General features: G+C 46.5%; 1 protein-coding gene across 2 annotated transcripts; it reads right to left on the reverse strand.

Moving 5' to 3' along the window:
• Nucleotides 1-303: 303 nt before the first annotated feature.
• LOC307242321 (protein FAM53B-like) lies at nt 304-22,740 on the reverse strand. Of its 2 annotated transcripts, none has more exons than XM_080016737.1 (5): nt 22,586-22,740; nt 13,945-14,187; nt 11,954-12,008; nt 9,482-10,356; nt 304-1,670 (listed from the first exon to the last, which is right to left on the reverse strand). In XM_080016737.1, exons 2-5 carry the CDS (start codon nt 14,020-14,022, stop codon nt 1,257-1,259), a joined length of 1,422 nt encoding a protein of 473 aa, XP_079872863.1. In that variant the 5' UTR covers nt 14,023-14,187; nt 22,586-22,740; the 3' UTR covers nt 304-1,256. The 2 variants fall into 2 exon arrangements, with proteins under 2 accessions (XP_079872863.1, XP_079872864.1); XM_080016738.1 differs by having other exon boundaries at nt 22,559-22,740.
• Nucleotides 22,741-23,100: the final 360 nt, after the last annotated feature.

Raw genomic sequence — 23,100 nt, forward strand, 5'->3', positions numbered from 1 at the left:
CTTTCATCTCACACGTCGGCTTGGGAGGATGTGTTGCTCTGACATCACCTTCCTCTGCGAGCTCCTGGCCGGGCATTCATCTAGACTTCCTGCTGTTTAGTTTGTCTTAAACAACCGATTGAGATTTTTACATTGTCACGGACGGTAAATGCCCATTCATGAGCGCCGTGAAAAATCCGAGCGACACCGAAAAACACGTCTCTGGCAACTCCGGACCCCAACCCTTTTTATATCGGCATGCCCCCGTTCGCTCACTTTGTGGAAACAAAATAAAAAAATAAGAAATAAAAACAGGGAAAGAGGTTCCAGTTTTGTAAATTTATTTCATGTCCGTTCTGTTAAAAAAAAAGAAAGGGAAAGAAAAAAAAAAAAAAGGCCTCGCATTCTTGCTCCTTCACAAAGCAGTCTTACAAAAAAAAAAAACTCTTAGAAAAATATACTTTGATATTAGAACTGAAAACTTGTCAGCGTCTTCAGTGTAATATTCAAATATACATTTTTTTTTTGCATATTAAGAAACTAGAAATTTGTCGGAAATGGCTTTCAGGAATTCAGGCTAGATTCTCTGAGGTGAAATGAGTCATTTTTCTATACTCTGAAGGCTTATTTACATTCAGAAAGTGTGTGTGTGTGTGTGTGTGTGTGTGTGTGTGTCTGTGCGCATACAAGATGAGGATAAGGGTCAAAGAGAGAAGGGGGGGGTGGGGAGTCTTTGAGAATGCAATGCTACTCTTCCCTGCGGTTACATCCCTCCCTTTAGATCCCAGTCCTTCATACCGTCTTTCTTTAACGAACAAAACAAAATTCACAAGAGCCCTGCTAGTGCTACTGCTACATTACTACAACCCCTAAAGCCTGTGGACTTTCGAGAGGCTGAGAAGGTACACCGGGTCAAGTGGTGTCTTAAGACATTTAAGGCATTAAGCCACATAGCGAGTGATAAAAAGAGCTAAGGTCACTGATTTTAGACTCATGACGATGAGACCCTTTAAGGCAAACTTTTGTATTTAGGAAGCTAGCTAAAAACAAAAAAACAAGCCAGCGACGCCAGCCCATCAGAACGCATGGCAATCACACGTCCCGGTCCTACCACCCAACATACATGCTCCAAGTCCTCGGGAGGCGACATTGCTCTTAAATGTTATATAAACATCATTCCCATCGGCCATCTTTGCTTGGACGAGTGGGTGGGATCACCATGCGATGTTCTTCTTCAATGTATGTTTACATTCTGAAGCCGTCCATAGGCCGGCGAGTCAGTTTCTCTCGATCTGATCCAGGTCCAGCTCCCCACCCAGCTGGAAAATGTCCCGGTACGTCCCGCAGTCACCCTTCCAGAGGGTGCGTTTCCCCACGGCCATGTCCACGGGAGACCTGGTTCCTGAGTCCACGCTGCATGCCGAGTCGCTGTCCAGTTCCTCGTACGAGGAATCCGCCTCATCCTCCTCCTCCTCCTCCTCCTCTTCATTGCCGTCGTCGCGGACTTCGTCCTCGTCGTCACCTCCCGTCGCTTCCTGCCACGTCTCCCGGCCCGGCGTGGCCAAGGGGGCGAAGTCGGACGCCGCCCCGCCGTCGTTGTCTCCGTACGGGAGCGGGCGGAGTATCGGTCGGCGGATCTCCGCCTCGGGAACCCCGGGTCGGCTCGCGCCTTGAAAGATCTGGAGCTGGATCTGTTCAGAAGAAAGACACGAAAAGACTGCGGCGTTAAAGGAGCGGGAGCACGCCGAGCCCTGTGTTTCACACCCTGCGCTGCCATTTTCCATTTGTCCTCAACAGCCTACAACAGCCACCAACTCAAACCGACAAAATGGTTTGAGTTGCTCAGAGGGATGAAAGGAGCTCATTGTGTCACGGCGGTGTTGGTTTGGCACTGAGAAAACAGCGGGTCAACACAAAAACACTGGTTATGGTACAGTGATTATTTTCATACAAACAAAAAACAAAAGATGGCAGGGCGCACGAGAGGGATCCCAACCTGGAAGTGCATTTCCTTCTTCCGTTCCGTGCATCACTGCCAACAGTCGGGGCTGAAGCTTATTTTTTCAAAATAACAACAAATCTGGAGAGGATTCAAGGCCACGCTAACGATAAGTACTTAAGCGTCACAAGCCTGGAGGAGCAGATACCTGGCTTGTTTGAACTGCACCTAGGTTTACTCAGGGTGTGATCTCTGTGTATGCGTGGGCTGGAGTGCGATGTGTGTGCTTGTGTTTGTGTCCGCACACACGTACGCTTTAGGCGAAGATAAGATACCCGTCAAACAGAAATAAGTTAATTAGCCGGGCCGCGAGGAGCCACCGGGAGCCGCTCGCCGTGTCTGCGGCCCCGATGCGCGTCCGCGAGTCGGCGCGGGAAGCATAAAGAGAAGATGGGAAGGACGGGGGCGGAAGGTGTCCCCGGCGAGAGAGCGCGTCTGTGTGTATCTTTTCGGTAGGGTGAGAATTTTAAACACGCCGCCCCCTCAGAACCGACTACGGCACCCCGATACGGCTGTTTACCTGGAGGGCTCCCCCTCCCCGCTCGCCTCGGCTCTCTCCAGGAACTCCTCTCCGCGCGACAGAAGGAAGGCATTTTTGTGCCGCGTCACGGGCGGGTTAATGGTTCTCGGGCGCCCCGGCAGCAGATGTTGGGAGGCATGGAGGCGAATAGAGATGAGGTCCCCGTTCTATAGACCCCGGCTTACGTGACGGATACCTCTAATGCCCCCCCCCCCCCCACTCACACGTTCAGGGAGGTTGCCTTTCCGGTTACAACGAGCGCCGAGTCTCCCCTTTGCACAAGCCGCACCACATTGGGCTCCGTCCCCTATCCCTGGGCTGGGCTCAGTTTTGTCCTAAACATGAGCTGTGGGGAAAGCTTTGGCCTTTGCTGTAGTTAACCCACTGGGGTGGAAAAGGGGGATTTTTCTGAGCTCTCGCCCGTCTCCCCTCAGCTGCCTATAGTTCCCCACTACTAATTATCACAGCATAGGAGGAGAAGTAGAGCAAATGGAAAAACTAGAGAGAGAGCGAGAGAGCGAGAGAGAGAGAGAGAGAGAGGAGGGTAGGAAAAGGGGAGTAGCAGTTTATCTACAATATGCTTCCCATTAAATCTCTTGGAGGCGTATTTGAAGGATGGGGGTTGGATGGGAACTCATCTCAGGAGCTGCTTCAGTGTTGTGTTCTTCAGCCAGCTCTCCCTGGCTTTCTGCTTAGATGTAGTATAACTCAATTCACACGTGCATAGAGATATACGCAGGCCAACCCCATGTTGTTATTGCCCACAAACACACACTCAAAACATTTTCTTCTAAATGTGGAGAACTGCACAAGACCAACAGTTGGAGTCAGTTTTAAACGTAGCAGATGTGCACTCAACCATCACCGGCACTGCGAGTGCACTCTCCTCTAGCAGGCAGCGGCAGCACCTCATGCAAACACAACGCTGAGGGGGCTTCCACGGGTTGGGGAAATCCCCTCCTGAGGTTAATCAACACCACCACGCAGGGGGCAGTAGCTCACAAAGTAGCGCAGGGGTCATCTAGTGATTGGAAGATTGCCGGTTTGGTCCCAAGCTCCTCCTGGTAGTGTGCTAAAATGTCAAGCAAAGACACTTAACCACCCAACTGCCCTTGATGAACTGGTGTGTGCCTTGCACGGCTGCCTCCATTTATGCATGAATGTGAGTGTGGTGGTGGGTGGTGTGGTTTAAGCAGACACACCTGTCTTGGGTTTGGGTAATTGGGCTGGGACAGGTTGTTCGCCTGTTGCTCATTAGAGTAAACAATGAGCTACAGGTAAACAGAGAGAGAGAGAGAGAGAGAGAGAGCGAGCGCGCCCTTGTCATGACATGTAATCCATCTGCTCCGGGCTTGTTCCAGCTTGCCCACTCCCTACAACAAACTGGTGTGTTTTCAACACCATCCCCTGTGCCTCTGTATTGGAGGGCCCCGAAAATGCCACTTGGGTAGTGTGTGGCTTATGAAACTGCCACATTGAGGTATGCACTGTTGAGTCGTATGACTAGAAAAGCACTATATAAATGCACCCCACACACTTCTAAATATCACACACAATAAGGAAGAGAAAAATACAAACACAAGACACACCAGCATCACATGGTCGACTGATTGATCGGTCGGCCGATTCATCTGCATCGGCCGATGCCTGCGCTCACGAGGCCGATAAACAAAAACTATCTGCAGTCTAGTGTTCTCAAAAATATCAATTTTTCTATACATATCGATTCTGAATATTTGATACGGTTTCAATACTCACTTTTCCACAGTATCGATATACTGGTACTGGCTGCGCTTCCTCGCTCCCTTCTCTCTGACAGAGAGTTGACACACACCGCTGCAGTGCCCACATAGCCCCGTCCTCCTCTCACTCACTCTCTGTCTTCACCAGTTCCGTTCATTTGTTATGGTGTTACCCATTAAAAATGCCAAGTGCAGAGCCTCCACGACCAGTTTTGAAAGAAAACAGCAGGAGTGCTGTTTGAAAATACTTCACATTTGATGAAAACGTAAACCTCACTCAAAGAATTGGCGTTTCAGAGTTTTCTTTCTCCTCCAGACAGTGCGGCACCGTGCGTGCGTTCCCATTGCTATTTTCCTATCTTTTTATTTTAGATCTATTTACTTTTGTGTGTTTCTTACTTGTATGAGAGATTTTTTTAAACAAAACAAGGCTCTTTTCAGTTTCGGTTCAATAAGGGCATGGAGCGCACAGCGGAACGCAGATCACGAGCGCAGATCACGAGCGCCCTGTCGCAGGCGTCCCGATCTCGGAAAACCGCTACCTTGATGCTAATTCACGCTTAAAAAAAACAAAACCAAATAAAGATAAAAACGCAGCACATAAAAAGGGCACTATGGACATTAAGGGGCAGGTGCTCGGGCCGTGCTGCGTCATGCATGTCTACCTGTTGCTTGCCATCACTGTGAGACTTAATTAGTAAAAACTGGATGTTTGTGTAAATACTTTGCTTGTAAATAATAAATCCTGCACTTCTGTAACGGGGAGACTATTTTCCGACCAGACTTTAATATGACAGTTTATTTATTTTTTAAGTTTTTCACGAAGTTTAGTTTTTTGATTACCTGTGGACACTTTTTTAGTTGATGTATTTTTTATTTGAAATAAGTGCACTGCAGAGACAATGCAGACAATAACATGTTAAATACATTTTCATTTAAGTTCAGCAATTTTGTGTCTCATTTGAAGTTCCAAGTAGAAATATTACCCCTTTCCCACTGCGCCAAAAAAACGGTAACACCCGCTAACATTTGTCATCAGTGGGAAAGCAAAAACCCAGGTCAAATGACCCTGAAATAGACCCGGGTTTTAATCGGCTGCATCTCCAATCGGCTCTGATGTGAACAGGACACCCGGATCAACCCGCTAATTTTCGCCCCTTTACCCGTGAGATGCGTCACATGTTGAAGTTAAGGACATTAGCGCATAAATAGGAAGGAGGAATATCCGTGTATCATTCAATCATTTCATATCCCATGTACAATCCAAAATCAAAATCAGAAGTTATTGACCTTTTTTCTGCATGGGGGACCATGAAATGTTGTGAATGTGGGGATCACACTGTGAGGAGCACAATAGAGAACCCCTGAGCTCCCCACCGAACGCCGAGCCACTCCAGGACCATCCCAAGCAGGTCCCTGCTCCCTGCCGCAGAAAGACCAGTGCCGGTGCACGCCGCCATGCTGCCGGTGCTCCATGCTGCTTTAACTTGTTGCTGTCCCTCTACTGTTTTATTCCCGATAACACTGGAACCATGACACACCCCATTTCTGACGCGTCTGTGGCGTCGAATGTGACGCACCAGAAGAAAGAAATGCATTTCTCCTGGCAATGGGAAAGGTGTCAATCACCCAAAATTAGCAGGGTTTAAAAAACCTGGGGAAACCCGGTCATTTTTGTGTGAAAACGCGATATGTCAAGTGGTGGGGATGGTAGCTCAGGCGGTAGAGCTGGTGGTCACGCTTTGGATAAAAGCGTCTGATCAATGTAATGTAATGTAATGTTTACATTGAAGAGATGGCAGTCGTCTCTGTTAGCGCCAGAGGTAGAGAAGAAGAGTCGTCAAATAAACAGAATGCAACAACTGACAGGCAGAAGAGGGCAGAGGGGAAGCGAGTGAGGTGTCGCTTAACCCATTCCTTGCTGACAGACTACACACTAGCAAACATTCCTGTCTATTTGTCTCCATGTCTGCGTTCCTAACCCCCAGGGCCAGGCTGTTTTCCTCCGTTCCTCTTGTTTACTTTGAGCCATCTACGTGCATCCAATTGGCCTCAAGCGTGTGGCCGCACACTGCGCTGGGTTCACGATGGCTAATAACAAACAGCAAGTTTTATCACAGTCCAGACCATTGGACATCAATGAAATCCTCAGAGGTGTTACCACAAGCTTGTGAAACATTCCACGCGAGTATGATCGCCATGCGTGTCATTTTAGGAATGAAGTGCGACGGGGGGCAGGAGAAGGGGAGATGTGTGTGTGTGTGGGTGTGAAAGTGTCGGGGGAAGATTATGGACACTTGAGCCTAGACCAACGAGTGGATATTAATAGAGAGCCCCGAAAACCCAAGTCTTCCAGCCTCTGAGCTAGCCCTGCAGGATCGTTTCACCCGCCTCCATCCTTCCACTTCTCTCTCAAGATCAATCGTTAGGCAAAATGCATTCATGAAGACACCTCATACAAGCTTTCACACCGCTAATAGTGTCATTACTACATCACCAGATAGTAGCAGTAGATATGAGAATGACAAAGTGGACAAATGTCAAGATGACGAGGCCTAGAAAAACAGCTAAATAAAACAAAAATACTTAGAGGAAGTGGGCTATATGGTACCCCACAAGTTGAGTTGACTTGGATGTTTCGATTCATTTTCCGTTTCTATTCTCTACATGAGTCATTCCTCCACGCCTTAAACTAGAGGAGTGTTTTTTTCGAAATGTGTGTAGGTGTGTGAAGTCGTGGAACCCGTTGTTATTGAAACAAGGTTGTTGTTGGTTGACTTTGGTTCTCTTAATTCCCTTCACAGAAGAGCACTGATGTGGCAGAGATGCGCCCGCATCATCAGCCACAGAATGCCTTGACGGGCGCTTTATAAATTCATTTCCCGAAATCAATTTGCCGGTTGCGCAAGACAGGCGAGTCAAACACTGTTTAACAGCAGAAATGTGATGAGTGAGATCTTTCACTGGAGGGTGGAAAAAGCCTGCCGCTAATCGCAGAAAGGAAAGAATTCCCACAAGAGGCAGTAAAATCTCATGTGTTCCCAACCTGGACTGTAATTCTTGTTTTCTGTCTGCGCTAGAACAGGCACAGGTTGTAACTAGCCCCCGTTTCCATACTATAACTTCCTTTTCCAGACCGTAAGCCAGCTACCAGATTTTCCTCCCTTCTGCCCGGGACCGACTACGTTCTTATCAACCCACATGGCAACCACTGCACTACACTAACCTCTTCTCCTATTCATGTAAATGAAGGCCAAGCGTGAATGACACAATAACCCCCTGCTTGTTTAAGCACCTCGTGGCAGTAAGACTTCTCATGAGACCTGATGAGAAGGGGCCCAGAAATGGTAAGACAGCTGGATTTAGAAGATGTGACCAACAATGGGTGAAAATGTGAGAAAGAAAGAGCAATATGGAAAGAAGGGGAAATAAAGCTCAGTGTGTGTGTGTGTAAAAATGAGGGTCACTCGCCCACATGCAGGCGAGTGAGAAGGTAAACAGGTTAGGGTCCAAATCTAGTGGCGTACTTGTGAGGCAGATGAAATGACTAACCTGACCTGTGCGACCCCTCCGGCTCTGACAATGGTCGAAATCAAGTTACCGGCAAAGTGTGCACTTGCATTGCAGCATTCCTGAGAGTACAGGTAAGGTAATACAACTGTGTGTGTGTGTGTGTGTGTGTAAACTCTTACGCTGTGTCAAATGTGTTTGCATTCCATGATGCCACATTTTGTGTGTGTGTGTATGTGTGTGTGTGTACGTATGTATATATGTGTGTGTGTGTGTGTGTGTGTGTGTGTGTGAGAAACGGGGGGGTGGTCGTGGAGGGAGTCAACATACTTGATTTTCCCCTCTTAGTAGCTGGCATAGATAGAGGAAACATAAGTGTGAGGCTCCATTACCAAAGTCATTTTGATGCATCCCTGGCTAGATTCAGGCCGGGTGACCGACCGGCAACACGACACTTTAGGAAAATAGGAGGGCTCTAGGAGGGAAATGAACGATGCTTTCTAGCAGGGTAGGGGGAGCCGTTATTCTATTTTATTGAGTGGTTTATCCTCCCCAGGGGAGAAAGATATAGGCAAAACAAAAAGGCAAAACAGTGCCGGGATTTCATCCAGATGTGATGCCGATGGGTATGTGTGGATTTAAAGAACCTGGACAAGAGTCTTTAGTGGGCATTGGATATTGATATAGAGTGCATGGCCGGTGGTCTTAAAGCAGGTGATGAGGTTTTCATGCAACAAAACAATAGAGTGGTTTGGTGCCTCGGAGCGCCCAGGCACACACATTCAACCAGAAGAAGTGGTTCAAAGGGCTTCCACTGTTACATTTTTGTTTCCACGGCTGATCATTTCTCATCTCGTGGCTGTTCCCCAGCTTCCCCCGACCTCAAGGGAGAACAAACAAGGCCAGCCATTCACACAGAGAATGTTTTTCTGCACTAAAAAGAATAGGTCTATGTGCCAAAATAATTAATCACCTCTGGCTGCCTGTCTAATATTAGATAGAGGAAGGATTAAGGAGAGGCCAGGAGGAACAGAGTCAAAAGAGGGGAGGGAGGGAGAGGGGGGTTACAGAGGAAGCAAATGACGAGTGAGGAGTTCAACCTTTGGATGGGATGTTTACCCAACAGAGTAAATGAAATGATAACCGGAGCAAGGCCTGCTAGAGCGTGGCGGTAGGCAGCGTGACCGAACACGAGGAATTCTACTTCGGTGAGCGCCACTTCCCAAGCCCAAGGGAGGCAGGCCAGAGAAGCCTTATCCCCAAAGCCTTGGGCCGACGACCCAGAAAACTCTATTCAGCTTGATTTAATCCTGTACCCAATCATGGGGAGAGGGCCCGAATGTTGTGTTTGAAGCGCTCTTGAACTTCCCTTAGGTCTAAGAACAGAGAGCTTTTGTCCCAGTAATTGCGCTTGGCCTAGGGTTTTACCCTAATGTGTTACGAATACTCTAAAGCTCTAAAAAGGGGCTTTACGACTGAGACGATGGTTGATTCTCATTTGATCAACACAAGAATATGATACAAAACTCTGGAATGGGCGCAGTCATGAAAGCATGTGTCAAAAATCAAGTCCAGGCCTACCTTGTTTGGTTATTGTGTGTGTGTGCGTGTGTGTGTGTGTGTGTGTGTGTGTGTGTGTGTGTGTGTGTGTGTGTGTGTGTGTGTGTGTGTGTGTGTGTGTGTGTGTGTGTGTGTGTGTGTGCGCAGCACGTTCACTTCGTGCATGCTAACCTGAGTCATCTTGGCGAGGTCCAGAGAGGGGCGCTGCTCTTGGATGTCCTCCGGCCGTCTCCGCTTCAGACCGATCTTCTTGTCGTTCAGCATGCATGGCTGGGACCTGCTCCGAGAAAGTCCACCTGCGCGCCTCCCCAGTTCCGGGGTGGAGTCCGGGGAGCTCACCTCAGATACCACCACCTCCTCCTCCTCCTCCTCCTCCTCCTCATCCTCCTCCTCCTCCCCCCTCTGGGGCTCGGACAGGCCGATATGCTCGTGGGAGAGGGATAGCGGCCTCAGGGTGCGGTCTTGGCGACGGCGCGACGATGGAGAGGCGGGAGGGGTGGCGGGGGAGGCGGTGAACAGCGGTCGGAACGGTAGTCCCTGGGTGAAGCACGGCATCCCCGGGGCTCCGTCGACGAGTGCACAGGAACGCGATGGCAGGCTGAGGCTGGAGCTGCGCTGCATGACGGGGAACTGGCTGCTGCCGACTCGGATGCTCCCGCCGCTGTGGCACCTCCGCTTCGCCACCGCGGTCCACACGCGGGAGCCCTGCGGCCTCCATGACGGGCGGCAGCCGCCAAACTCGTCGGAGAACGACAAAGACCGGCATTGCCGTTTGCTGGGCGGCGCAGCTGGGGCGGGGTTGGCGCCTGTGATTGCGGACGTGGTACGGGAGAGGGAGCTGCACAGCTTGCCGTCCTCGAGGCTGAGGTCTCGGATCAAGCTGGTGATTGCCGGGGCGCTGCCTGCTTCGTGGAGCCTGTCCTGGCTCTTCTGCTGGCGCTGGTCTGGTAATACGTCCCACAGACTCTCCAGGCGGGAACCAGGCTGGCAGGGAGGCCCATGCTGAATTGTACAGTCTCGCCCCAGGTCAAGCCACCTATCTGTCTCTACAGCACACACACACACACACACACACACACACACACACACACACACACACACACACACACACACACACACACACACACACACACACACACACACACACACACACACACACACACACACACACACACACGTTATAATCTATAATCTTACCGTCAAATACCAATTATATTCATTTGTCCTACCGAGACATATATAGAAGTTTCTAAATGTTCATTGATGGTTGCCTGCCGAGTTACCGTGAGATGATGAGTTCTAAAAATTAGGAATATAAAAATGTATCTGATAAGACACTGAACACACACACTTTGGGTTATTACATTTTGTTGAGAGTACATAGCGCAACCGCACATAATCAGCTGAGGTGAAGCAAATCATTCGAAATGGAATCTTGATCAGCATTTAACATAATAAGTAGCACACAGGAAATATGTTTACCGAATCACCGAACCACGAGAATACGATTCAAGTTCATTTTTCTCTTGCGCAATACCAGACTTTGTAAGATCTTAAACCTTTCAAAGACTTTGTGAACTCAAGTTAAGATATGCGTCAGTAAAAAGGTGTCAGGGACAGAGAGCTCCATTTCTACTGGTTTGGCGGTTGACTCGTCACTCCCGCTGGCGGGGCGGCTTGCAGGACTGGCTGCTCCCAGCGCAACATGAGCAGACATGCCTTAGGCAGATGGTAAAAACTGGCGTGCCAACTGCAATACACAAACATGTCTATCACAAAGACGTGGGCAGCATCTAGAGCTAAATCTCCCAGTGACATCTTCAAGTGAAAAATCTATGGATAGAACTGATCCATTGATCGAGTGGGGGCAAAAAAGGAAAAAAAACACAAAAGAAAGATCATCATCCCGTGGGACGTTTGTCTGAGACTTTGCCCTCTGCCCTCTCAGACTGCCGGACAGGAATCATTGTTTAAAACCGACAAAGAATGGATGAGAGCTACAGCGGTGAGGGGAATTTTGAGGAAAACAATCGAACAAAGGGATGCATTTCAAATGGGTTTTCTTCTGAAAGTGTAGGCATAAACTACAATTTGACCCCACGAGTAATAATTGTACCACTTATCCCATTACGCTTAAGGTGAACAGCGTGTGAAAGCATACATTTGTATTTACAGTGGCACGTCTTCGTGCAAAGAGCAATTACCGCAACACTGTCTTAGGGAAAGGGAAAGCTGCTGAGAGAAGCAACCGGGTATTCAGTTACAGTTCGTTCCCACCAGAGCTGTGTGCAACGTTGTATAGAGGCAGGTGCACCCCGCACACGTAATGAGGGATCACTGGCAGATGGCGAAATGGAGAAGTGAGAGGGGAAGCGTGACAGAAGAGGATAAACAGAGAGGACAGCTACAAATAGGGGGCCTATTATCCCCCCCGGTAGCTCGGCCCCTCATAAATTAGCAGGGTGAAACGTGGGCGATTAGAACGTCAATTTATGATCCGTGGAAAAATACCAGAGCAACGAAACAGCGGCCCGCAAGCGGCGAGAACAGACGAGACGCCGTGTGCTCGACGTTGCTAAATGAACAGGATGTAACAGCGTGAAAGGAAGGGGAAAGTGTGATTGAAGGGGGGGGGGGGCTTACCCACAGTTCCACGGGAGAAGAGGGTGGTCCCTCTGCTCATGGCGTAGAGCTCCCGCTGTGAACGGGCAAATGGGAAGACAATCAGACACACGGACACTGAGAAGGCATGGCTGCTCCCTGTAGTCATGCTACGTCTAAGTGTTTTTAACTTCTCCATGGCAGCAGTGAGATCCCGTGATCTGACATCCACGTAAACTAGTGACGTACTACAAAGAAGATCTTTTGCTATTTTGGCGGTAAAAACCTTTCACCTTGACACCCTCCGCGCCGGCCTCCCTTGTTTTTAGAGAATTGTGTCTTTGTTTGGATTGTAATAGGCAGCTCGCTGCTCCACAACACACTGTTGCCTGGCAGTAAAGGGCACTTTTGTCTACAGATGCATATCTATTTCGATCCAAGAACTGAGAGTTCTGACAGCAGGGTGGTGGCCGCATGCACGTAGACAAAATGAATGTCATGACACACTGCTGGGAGTTACCTACAGCTTGTCAAAACAGAATAATGTTTGGTAGGACACTCGAATCTGCTCAGCCAATATTTGTGGATAGGATTTTTGCATGCCATTTTAATTTGACTAGATGTAACGTCTTTTAGTCCAATTACCGCTCAACCGTCAGCCTCTTTAATGCTGTCTCACTGCATTATTAAAAATAGCTTGTAGTCTGGTGTTCGTGAGAATCTGCTTAGTTTATCACCGGTTGCCATGGATGTAGGATGTTTATTGACTATCCAAAGCCCTGTTTTCCATTTAGGGAAAGCAGGAACTGAATTTGGATGGAGGTTGTCTTTAAGCCAGAGATGAAAAGAACGTTTTTTTTTTTGTTTGTTTGTTTTCTTATGTTACACAATCTCACCAAGAGGGCTGTCCAGGGACGGCTCTTTCTAGAGGCGAGATAGGCGGCCGCCTAGCACGGCATCCCGGGGGAGGGAGTGGAAGGCGTGGAGCAGGAGGGGCACTTTTTGCGCACCTGTCTCAAACTCCGATGACGCACGTGCCGGCGATCGGCGCCCCAGAACAGCGGGTTTTTATTTTACGTCTCGAATGGAATGAAACGAGTGCGTACAGAACGAAACCGTGTGTAATGGGGACACTTTCTCCATGCCCCGCCGTCTATAGCCATTGTTTTGGCCACAGTGTGCTGTGTGGGCCGTGTGCAGCCCGGAACACCCTTAGAGTCCGGACGGATCCTCTTCCAGAACACTGCGACTTTTTCTTTTTTTGTGTACATATAATGAGCATAAAGCTGTCCCGAACACACGGAAGGACACTCCGTGTATGTGGACATATGCACGCAAAAAATAAATCAATTGCATATTTTCTGAATGTTCTTTTTCAGATTTGAACAATCACAAGGCTTGAATTTAAATCAATGTGTCAATATTCTACAGTGATGGAAGGTTTTTCTTTTTTACAATTCAATAGTTAAATAAAATACGTCACGTTATTACGTATAATAAGTTCATAAGTTGACTGTATCTAATGTTGTGTTGGTCATACTATAGAATGTGTGTGAATTATACAGAACATAAGGAACTTATTTTCTGTCGCATACTTAAAAAATAAATAGTATACTAAGTGGAAATATTTGTTTATAAGAAAAAATACAATACAAATAAAAAAAATAAAATAAATAAAATCGCAATTCGATTATTTTCCCAAATCGTTCAGCCCAAACAGAGACTCAACTGAAGCATAAGTAACCAGCTTTCTTTGGCTTTAAATGATCTACATCAGTGTTTCCCATACTTTTATCTGTCAAACAGTCCAAAAGTTCCATACAAGAACCTGACTATGTGTGTCAGGGGCAACTTTTCCAGTGTCTGTCATATGTGGTTAGGGACTGTAATTACTGTAAACGTCATAATAATCATTTTGTAAACAACATATCAAAGTAACAATTTAACATTGAAACAGGATCTATATTCCTTGCAGCAAAAACAACAATTTTAATAGTTTAGTGTGTTCAAGTAAAAGGTAAAATAAAACTCACCAGCAGTCGTTCTCTTTCTGTGCACCTTACATCATTGACACCCTTCTTTTCCAAAGTCTTTGAAAAATTGATCACCATGGTAACATGCAGCTCTGCTCCAGTTTGTTCCAACACAGGAAAAGGTGATGGGTGGCCATCTTAGATGCGGGCATGGGGAAGACAGGAAAGCCGGACAAACGGTGTATGACTTCCCATCTGCAATGCAGCCCCCATGGGGTGGAGAGTAGACTCTTCAGCCAATCCCTGTTTTAAACAGTGAAAAAGACAGCCGAAAACTATTAGATCAAAATGCAATTAAATTAAGGGGTACACAGATGGAATAAGTGGGTACAAATATGCCAAATAAATCATCATGTTGCATCATTATAGAACAAGTAATAGCAAAAGACCCATTCTTCATTTATTTACATAACCCCTATAAATATAAAGAGTGAAAGAATGCAGGAAAAAGTGTGTGTGTGTGCGCGCGCGCGTATGTCTGTGTAGAAGGCTAAAAAAGGCAAAAAGACGAGAGGCCGAGACACACACACGCCTACACACAAGTTCAAGTAAAGTGGTGCTCAACCCCCCCGCAAGTGGTAAATTTGAACCTTTTTTTACTGGTGTTATAAATGATGCTATATACTTTATTGAAAGTAGTGAACGCTATCAATTGGTTTCTTGGCCATATCATTCATGTTCTTCCTACATTGACACCAAAACTCTAAAAAATCTCTCTCCGAACCAACATACCTCAGCAATGCAACTTTGGACATAACGGCCCATTTTGAATGGAATCCTCAAAATGACAAAGAAAATGCCCAAATATTAGTACTAACAAGTCATTTAGCAGGAACATACAACTGACAAACAAGGAGATGGTTTCAACCAGTATCTTGAGAAGTCATCAGTAACGAATGCAAGGGTCAATGAGATAATCAAACATGGTAGAGGCAGCTGCAGTAAACACACCCACACTTTTCATAGGGATGACAGACTCTCCATTTACTTCGTAGCCACTGTGACTAGAGCTCTGTATTACGTGGTCCTTCTCAACACATAGCTTAGATGCAATATGTCTGACCGCTGACCAGCCTACAGTAGATATGCTATAGGCAAAAAGCAATAAACATAAAACGTCATCTACATCTTTGCCTGCCAGGCCTTGTGGAGCGGAGCGGCATTAGAAGCAGTAAATGTGGGCTTGGGTTTCTTTTCTCCATTAGCCAACTAGCAGGCAGATTGTGCAGCATGAAATTAGAGAGTATCACAGTTTTTTTAATCCTCCAATCAGCTGTTTCGATGTGACTTTAGGGAAAGGAATAAAGATAATGTAACTCGCAGGACTGCTAGGTTATTAGGTGCCTAGCATGTGTTTCAAAGCTAAGTAACGTTTGTTAGGTTTATATAAAGTTGTTGAGGGTAGAGCCAAGGGTAAAGGCTTAAGACCCAAGTGTGCTTTGGGTATTAAATAGAGTTTTGTGGAACAAGCTGGTAGCTTGCACGTATGGAACAAGATAGAACTGGGAACTAGAGCGGCACCGCAGAAAGTGAGTGAGTACCCTTCGGTTCCATTCGGTGTGTGCGGTTAGATCCTCTCAGATTGGTGGATCTCATTCATTCCCCTCTCTCCCTTTCACAGCGTAATGGCTTCACAGAGCCTCCTAAGGTTGCACGTAGCCCGGGCCCCAAAACAGACCGTCCGCATATGACTCCCATTATCTCCATTTATCCCTGGGAATCAGTGGAGCACAACTGGGCCTCCACGGTAAGAGGGGTTTGGTGCTGGTGTGTGGAATCAGAGGAGGTGGGAATGTTCTTTTTGGTCAGCTTTGCTGGCTTCTCTGCTGATGGTAAGTGACATTGAATGTATGGGTGAAGCAACACCCATGGATTCGGTCATGTGTACAAGTACATGTGTACTGCATGCGTGCATGGAAGGGTGGGAGTGGAGGAATGCAAGGGTCAGACGTTTAAGTTGCTGGCAGTTTGGTCTTGAGTAGGAAGTGTGACAGGTTCCTTCACTCCAGCACCACTGAGTGTGTGTGTGTGGACGAGAAAGTGAGGTCATGGGAGAGGGCACTCAGAGTGTGAATTCAGCCCTAGAGCCACGCTTACTTAATGAACCAATTCCTTATGACGGAGAGTGCACTGATGGAGAAAGGAGCCTAATGGCGAGAGCACCACTATGTCGACCAGAACACTGAGAAAATGTTCACCGCTCACACGCCCGAAACGTTGCCTTCTGCTCAGTGCTTGTTGGATTAATGGCTAAAGTAAAGAATTTCCACAAAAGACACTTTGCAGAGATGAGATAGCAACATCGAGTATCTCAACAGTTTCTAACAACTGCTTAAGTTTAAAAATATATATTTTTTTTTATTTTTTAAATAAAAGTGGTGCTTTAAACCTGGCCCATGTATACTACATGGGCCAGGCAAGAAATTTGCAAACATTGCACTATATGAAGACAAATACGAAGGCTTTGGACCAATGAATGCCATTTGGTAAAGTAACATAACCCAGCTCTAGATGGCTCAAACCTAAAAGGTAATCCTAAACAGTTTTTTGCTTATTTATGTAAACTTGGCTGACAATAGCCAGTGACTCAGGAGGGCGCCAGAAAGGGCAGCTAAAATAATGTGGCTCCGTGCCCAGGCCGGGATATGTGGAGGCAGATGAATGGGAACCTGAAGGCCCCTGAAGTCCTGTGATGGGGTGTTTGGTGTCCATCACCAATTAGCTCTGCTTACTGCGTACTTGTGCGGAGTGCGTCTGGTGTCAGTCTTTGATCAGTGGGTTAACAAGAATGCCATCAACGAATTTCATTAAATTTGTGAATTAATCTCTCACACACACACACACACACACACACACAAAATTGTATCCTGTAAAGTCACTGAATGATGACAAATAAATTATGAATTTTAATATAATTTGCCAAGGGTTATGGCCGCGGGGGATTGAAGAAATGGCTCCATTGCTTTATTTTTTGACACTTCAGCAAGTGTTTTGCAGCAAGTATTGTTCGGAGTGACAGAAGTTCTTTCAAAAGCCTGTGGTGTGGTCGGTCAGCTCAGCGTTAACAACCTGTCTGCCCTCTCACATATATTGAGGAAGAGGTCGTAAACATGGTCTTGAAGAGGTCAAGGCATGCCATTGGATCATCTGGCCATCACCCCGGCGCCCGTTGGTGGGGGCAGATTGTCCATAAACAACAAGGCATCAACACAGCTGGATTTTCAAAAGTGCAAAAACAAAGAAAGGATTCTTCTGTCAAACTTTACACTTCGCGAGTGGGCAGGTTTTGGCCCTCATCTTGCAGATTCCCCGAGACGTTTCTCTAACGACAGTGAATCTTTGTGGCGCTTCCCCCACTTCATGAGCAGTTTTAAAAAGCTCATTGTTTTAAATGTTTCCAGGGATACACAAATACCAATACTGGGACACGACCGTATGCATGTGTTAAAAAAAATGCTACGACGATATCTAAACCGGGTACCCCCGTAACTTGTTGGCAGTTTCATAACACACACACACACACACACACACACACACACACACACACACACACACACACACACACACACACACACACACACACACACACACACACACACACACACACACACACACACACACACACACACACCTTAAACTGAGAACTTCAGTATTTGTATTGCAAACACCTCAGATTGAACACTCAGTACTTCGTCCCAAAAATAATTTGTCAGTTAATGTGTTATGGAGGTTAACAGCTGCACAAAAGAGCAGGAAACAAAACTGGAAGAATAGGAAATGCATCATTCTAACGATTGACTTGATAAGTACAGTCATTTGGCGATAAGCAACAAAACGTATTAATTATGAAAGTGGTATTGATAGTTCCACGGCTTCATCGGTCAAAACAGGCACTACGTACACACCTCCCCCATACAGTGTGTATCGATGGGAATCTGCTTTGTCTGTCATCACTAGTCACATGTCCACCGCTCTATTTGGGGCACTACTGACTTCATTACCAAATAAGTGATGAGGAAGAAAAACCCAAAGGAAATCCACAAGGGCCTTGTGAAAACGACATTGCTTCAGATACACAAAACGACGTGGACCACTCCCTTTTACACACAGGAATCGACCAGGCAACATGCATCGAAACCCCATCAGGATTGAACATCCGCGTTTCAATAATTAAGATGTCAAAGCCAACTGCTCAAGTAATGTTATGACAAATCAAGTGCTATCCCTGGTCACATTTCTGCACAATGCCTTTCTTTTTTGTTGTTGTTCCCAGCTCGACTAATCTCTCCCTTCTAAATGGGGTGTGTTGTGTTCAGACGCCGGACAGCTATCCGGCGTCTGAACACAACACATCCCATTTAGGTGTGATAATGATAATGGGATGTTCTCTTTGCTTCTGTACAGGTATGTGCAACATGAAAAGCCAACTTAGCTGAATCTATACGCGTATCACCAATTGAAGGTAAAAACGATGTGTCACGTGTAGTCCTGTTGATTGGCCCACGTCGATTGGAGCAGGATTAAGTGTTTTGGCTCGAGTGAAAGGAAGGTGTGGGGCCTCCTGGCCCGTGGATTGACCTTGGCATGCCAAAACTCTTCATACAACACGTACCCTCCCATCCACCCATCCTGCCGTCTTCGCCTTTTCGCAAGTGGTTTCCCGATTAGCTAAGGGTGCCTGTTCTATGCACACTAACCAGAGCCCTACTCTATCATGGATACATTACACGAGAGCCAGACGTGGCCAAAACGGTATTATCCCCCACCGATGGAGCCCCTCCTATACTGTGTAAATAGGTGACGTTATATAGGCTGTCATTACAAATCAGCGGCCAGGGCATAAATGGAAAGTGAAAAGGCTGTTTGGAAGTTACATAACAGTTCATTTCTTATTTTCTTATGTGCACATGTAGAAGGTGATGGAGTTACAGGCAGGAGAGGGGAAAAAAACTGATCAGCATTCCAGGGAACCATTCATTCATTAGTTCCTGAGGTCTAAGAACACCAAAGGGGCCGGGCTGTTCATGGTTATGAGGTCTAATTCTTTACCTTTATCTCTCATCCTGTTATCCCCATTATCTTGTCCGACCCGCAGCGGCCACCAGTTAATAATGATACTGGGCTGCATATGGACTCATTGAAAAATATATGTTATTTGTAATAGCCCGCAGGTGAAAATCAAGCGTGTTTAATGACTGGAACAAAACAACTGAGAGCCGATTTAATTACAGAGGCCTGGGGTAAGGAGTTATAACACATTTAGCCACACTAAATGTGACTCTACCTCATGCTAAGACACGCTAGCCCCATTTTCATGCCCGGGCTTGAACAAAGAGCCAGATCCAGAGGATTTAACACATTCAACCTCATCTTTGCATGAGACCAAGCCATTGTGGCATAGTGCAGCATGGGTTTAAACTCGGGGGTAAGATCGGGTAGGCCAGTAACGGTATGAGATTTTGATCTGACACAAGGCTAAAATAGGTTATCACATCCTTAATATACAAGACCAATATCAGCCCTGGGAGATACTGAATAGAAGTTTTATTTTCCATCGTGACACACAGAAACACGGCGGTGTCTCTTATGGAGAGAAACGCCTCGGATGTCAATCGAAATGTTTCAACGGCACCAGACTGAATGTCCCGATCGGTAAAAGTAATGGATTGGAGTGGCGCACGTTGTCGGATAATACGGAAAGGTTAGGATTCAGAATCGGTCCGTCCCCAATCCAAAGGCTGCTCCGAATGCCTCAAACGAGCATGTTGTGCCGACCGAAACCGCAATGTTTCGCATTTTATTTTGACGATGTAATTGAAGGATTATGGAACTAGACTTGCTGGAGAACAAAAATATGAGCCAAATCCTGCTTGATTCAGACAGGAGCTATGCGGTGGCATTCTGAAAAGGCCATCATCAGTGGAAGAAGCCGAACCTTGGCACTTGAGGAAAAAAAACAAAAACAGAAGAATGACAAACACTGTTGATCATAACAGGAATCTTGATGAATGAACAGGACAATAGAAGACGAAACATGATGTCACTCTGAACTACAGGGAATAAACAGATTGTTCACAGAGAGGAAGAAAAAAAAAAAAAAAAAAGGTTCTCTCTCACACACACACACACACACACACACACACACACACACACACACACACACACACACACACACACACACACACACACACACACACACACACACACACACACACACACACACACACACACACACACACACGATTAATTTTGAATAACAAATCTATGCAAGTGTAGTGCTCCTTTCAGGTTGAGATAAAAACCCCAACAAAGACCCTGTGAATATTGTGTCGATCCCTTGAAAGTGCAAACTGCAACAACACTCAAGCCTTTTATGATTTAATTGGTTCCTATCTTTTACAACATGCAGTCTTGGCAATGAACTGATTGAATTCAATGATTACTTCAAAGATACATTTGTGGCTAAAACAGCTGTCAGTCATGGGTTAAGGGAAAGTATCAGGGAGAAAAACCAGCACAACAAAGATTCCCATCGAAAAACAAAAAACAAACTATGTAGTCTATCGTGCCAGGGTCAAACTGATACGGTCTGTGGGAATATGTTCTGCCATCGCCGAACGAGCCAGCTTATCAGAGTTTCATAAGCACATGACTGGAGGGGAAGACACCTCCTAATAGCCAAAAGGGACATGCAAATCGAGGGGCTGTATGGACCTGTCAAAAAGCATTTAAAATGCCGCCCCCCCATTGTCCAGATAGAGTCAGCTCCAGCTACATGTTTTTCCACTCTGAGTGTCTAGATCGAACACACACACAGTATCAGAGTGTGTTTGAGCTCGCAGCAGTTATGACTGCAGGGATCAGAGAAGGAAGGGAGGCTGTTATAATGAATAGTGCGTTGCACATAGGAACTGACAGGCATGGCCAACTATTGTTTTTCGGGTGGCTTTGCGTAATGTGTCGGAGCCAGTGAGAGATGTCAAAGTATTTGTACAAGAAATTTAGAGATCACACAACAAGAGGGAGTGAAATTTCAAAAATGAACAAGTGAAAGTAAAAACTATAAACAGGATGGGGTTAAAGAGGGGTTGTCGTTGTGTGTGTGTGTGTAGTAATGACAGTTACACAGAGTGAGAGAACAGCACACTGCCTTGCACGGCACACAGGCTCACAGCTGCCCCGCTCACATAATGGGGCTCTAATAGGGCCTTTCGCTAACACAAAGGCCTTGGAAATGTGTGGACCTCAAGCGCGCGCACACACACACACACACACACACACACACACACACACACACACACACACCAACTCCCCCCTTTAAAAACCAACTGGCTATAATTGCTTCCATTAATTGTGGCTACCCCTTATCCAAAACAAATCCCTCTTGTCTGTACAGACGAGCCCAGCTATCTGAAACGAGCCCATCTAACTTGACGAGCCTTGCATACCAAGATCTGCTGTAAATGAAACAGGGCACAACTTATTCAATAGGCACAGTAAAAAAATAATAATAATAATCGCCTCTGCATATTTTTGCCCAATTTTCTTCATCGATTTTTACACAACTCTCACAGAAGTCTCTGGGCAGATGTGTTGCATTGCAATTTTTTAATCTTGCCAAGCTCAAGGCAACATCGGTGGTCTATTTAAGGCTATATATACACAAAAGAATAAAAAATAGGGAAAAAAAAACCCGAGGCAAGAAAGAAACACCAGGCAAGTGAAAAAAACATAATAAATAAGTGTCATGACAGATTCCATGAAACTTGAACAAGCAGCCCTCAGAGTACACAGTGCAGATATAGGTTACCCTTATCAACATAGTCTTTGTAATAAGATGCCGGTGCTGGTGTGTGATTAAATCTTTTTTCCGGCTTTCTGCTTCAGTTACATGATGAACCTCACACACACACACACACACACACACACACACACACACCTTATATTAGGGAGATGTGTTCCATATGCTCCTTGGGGCCACCACCACTACTACTACTACTACTTTCCCCATCTAGACCAGTAGTCAACTTTAAAATTACTGTCCTGCCGCTGCGAGCCAAGGACACCTTATGTTACAGCAGCTTCCAGGCAATAACAACTGAGCCATGTTGGTATTGAACGAGGTCCTCTGGGTATTCTGTTAATGGGAGTCCATAAAAGACCAAACAACCCCCATATATCAGGGAACACCCGCAAACACCAAAATAATACCAGCTTCACTATGAGAGGTGATTTATATGTGTGTGTGTGTTTTCTCATGGTCATGGGAAAGGCCTTGGTGACTTCAAGCACTCCTCAAGTGTCTCTTGGGTGTTTATCATATTTCCACAGGAGATCAGAATCACACACACACACACACACACACACACACACACACACGCGTTATAATTAAACAATGAAAACATCGCCAATAAACTTGCAACACAAGAGTATTGTACACCACTGTCATCTAAAGTCACATGCAAAATAACCAGATAAACCCCAGCGGCAGCAGAGAGAAAGACCCTTTCATCCAGCTGAAAACAGTATTATTATTATTATTGAAACACTTGTTTTTAAGCAGTCGACATTAGCTTATAAAGGAATGCCATGTTAAGATAAACGGTATATTTACAAGGTGTGTGAAGTGGTGTTCCACTACCTGGCTAGCCGGTAGTATTTCGAAGTTAAGTCATCTTGGATTGCTGCCACAAGGTACCATTAGAAATAAACAAAACAAAACAAGAGAAGACAAGACAAGGCAAGGCAGAACAGGAGGGCTTCCAGGCTTCCAGGCTTCCAGGCTTCCAGCCACCGGCGCCGTCAGCCTCCGACTGGGGGTACCGCGGAGCGGGCGAGCCGCTGCAGCCTCCGCTCAAAGACGGACGGGAACAACATCCGCCAAGGCGACGAACCGGGGGGTGGGCGGTGTGAAGGCGAATACGTCGCGGAGCTCCACCGTGCCTCCCTCGACCAACGGGCCGCGGCGAGGATGAGGATTCACGGCGCCGCGGTGTAACCGTTCATCAGACCGCGGTTTCAGGTCGCGCACGAACCCTTTTATCGACGAGAGGTCGCCTTCGTTACACCCCCCCGCCCTCCTGTGCAAGTTGGTACGGTCCACTCCTGGCCTGCAGCTTTCCACGCGTGTCGCTGATTTGTTGTCAGTGGGAATTA

Source organism: Zeus faber (assembly GCF_960531495.2).
Source record: "Zeus faber genome assembly, chromosome: 16".
In the NCBI taxonomy this organism is placed as follows: Eukaryota; Metazoa; Chordata; class Actinopteri; order Zeiformes; family Zeidae; genus Zeus; species Zeus faber.

Coding starts and splice junctions, on each gene's coding strand:
- LOC307242321 (XM_080016737.1), bottom strand. CDS start 14,022: ATGGTGATCAATTTTTCAAAGACTTTGGAAAAGAAGGGTGTCAATGAT. Junction 12,009..13,944: donor CAGAAAGAGAACGACTGCTG/GTGAGTTTTATT, acceptor GCCCGTTCACAG/CGGGAGCTCTACGCCATGAG. Junction 10,357..11,953: donor CTTCTCCCGTGGAACTGTGG/GTAAGCCCCCCC, acceptor TGTGTGCTGTAG/AGACAGATAGGTGGCTTGAC.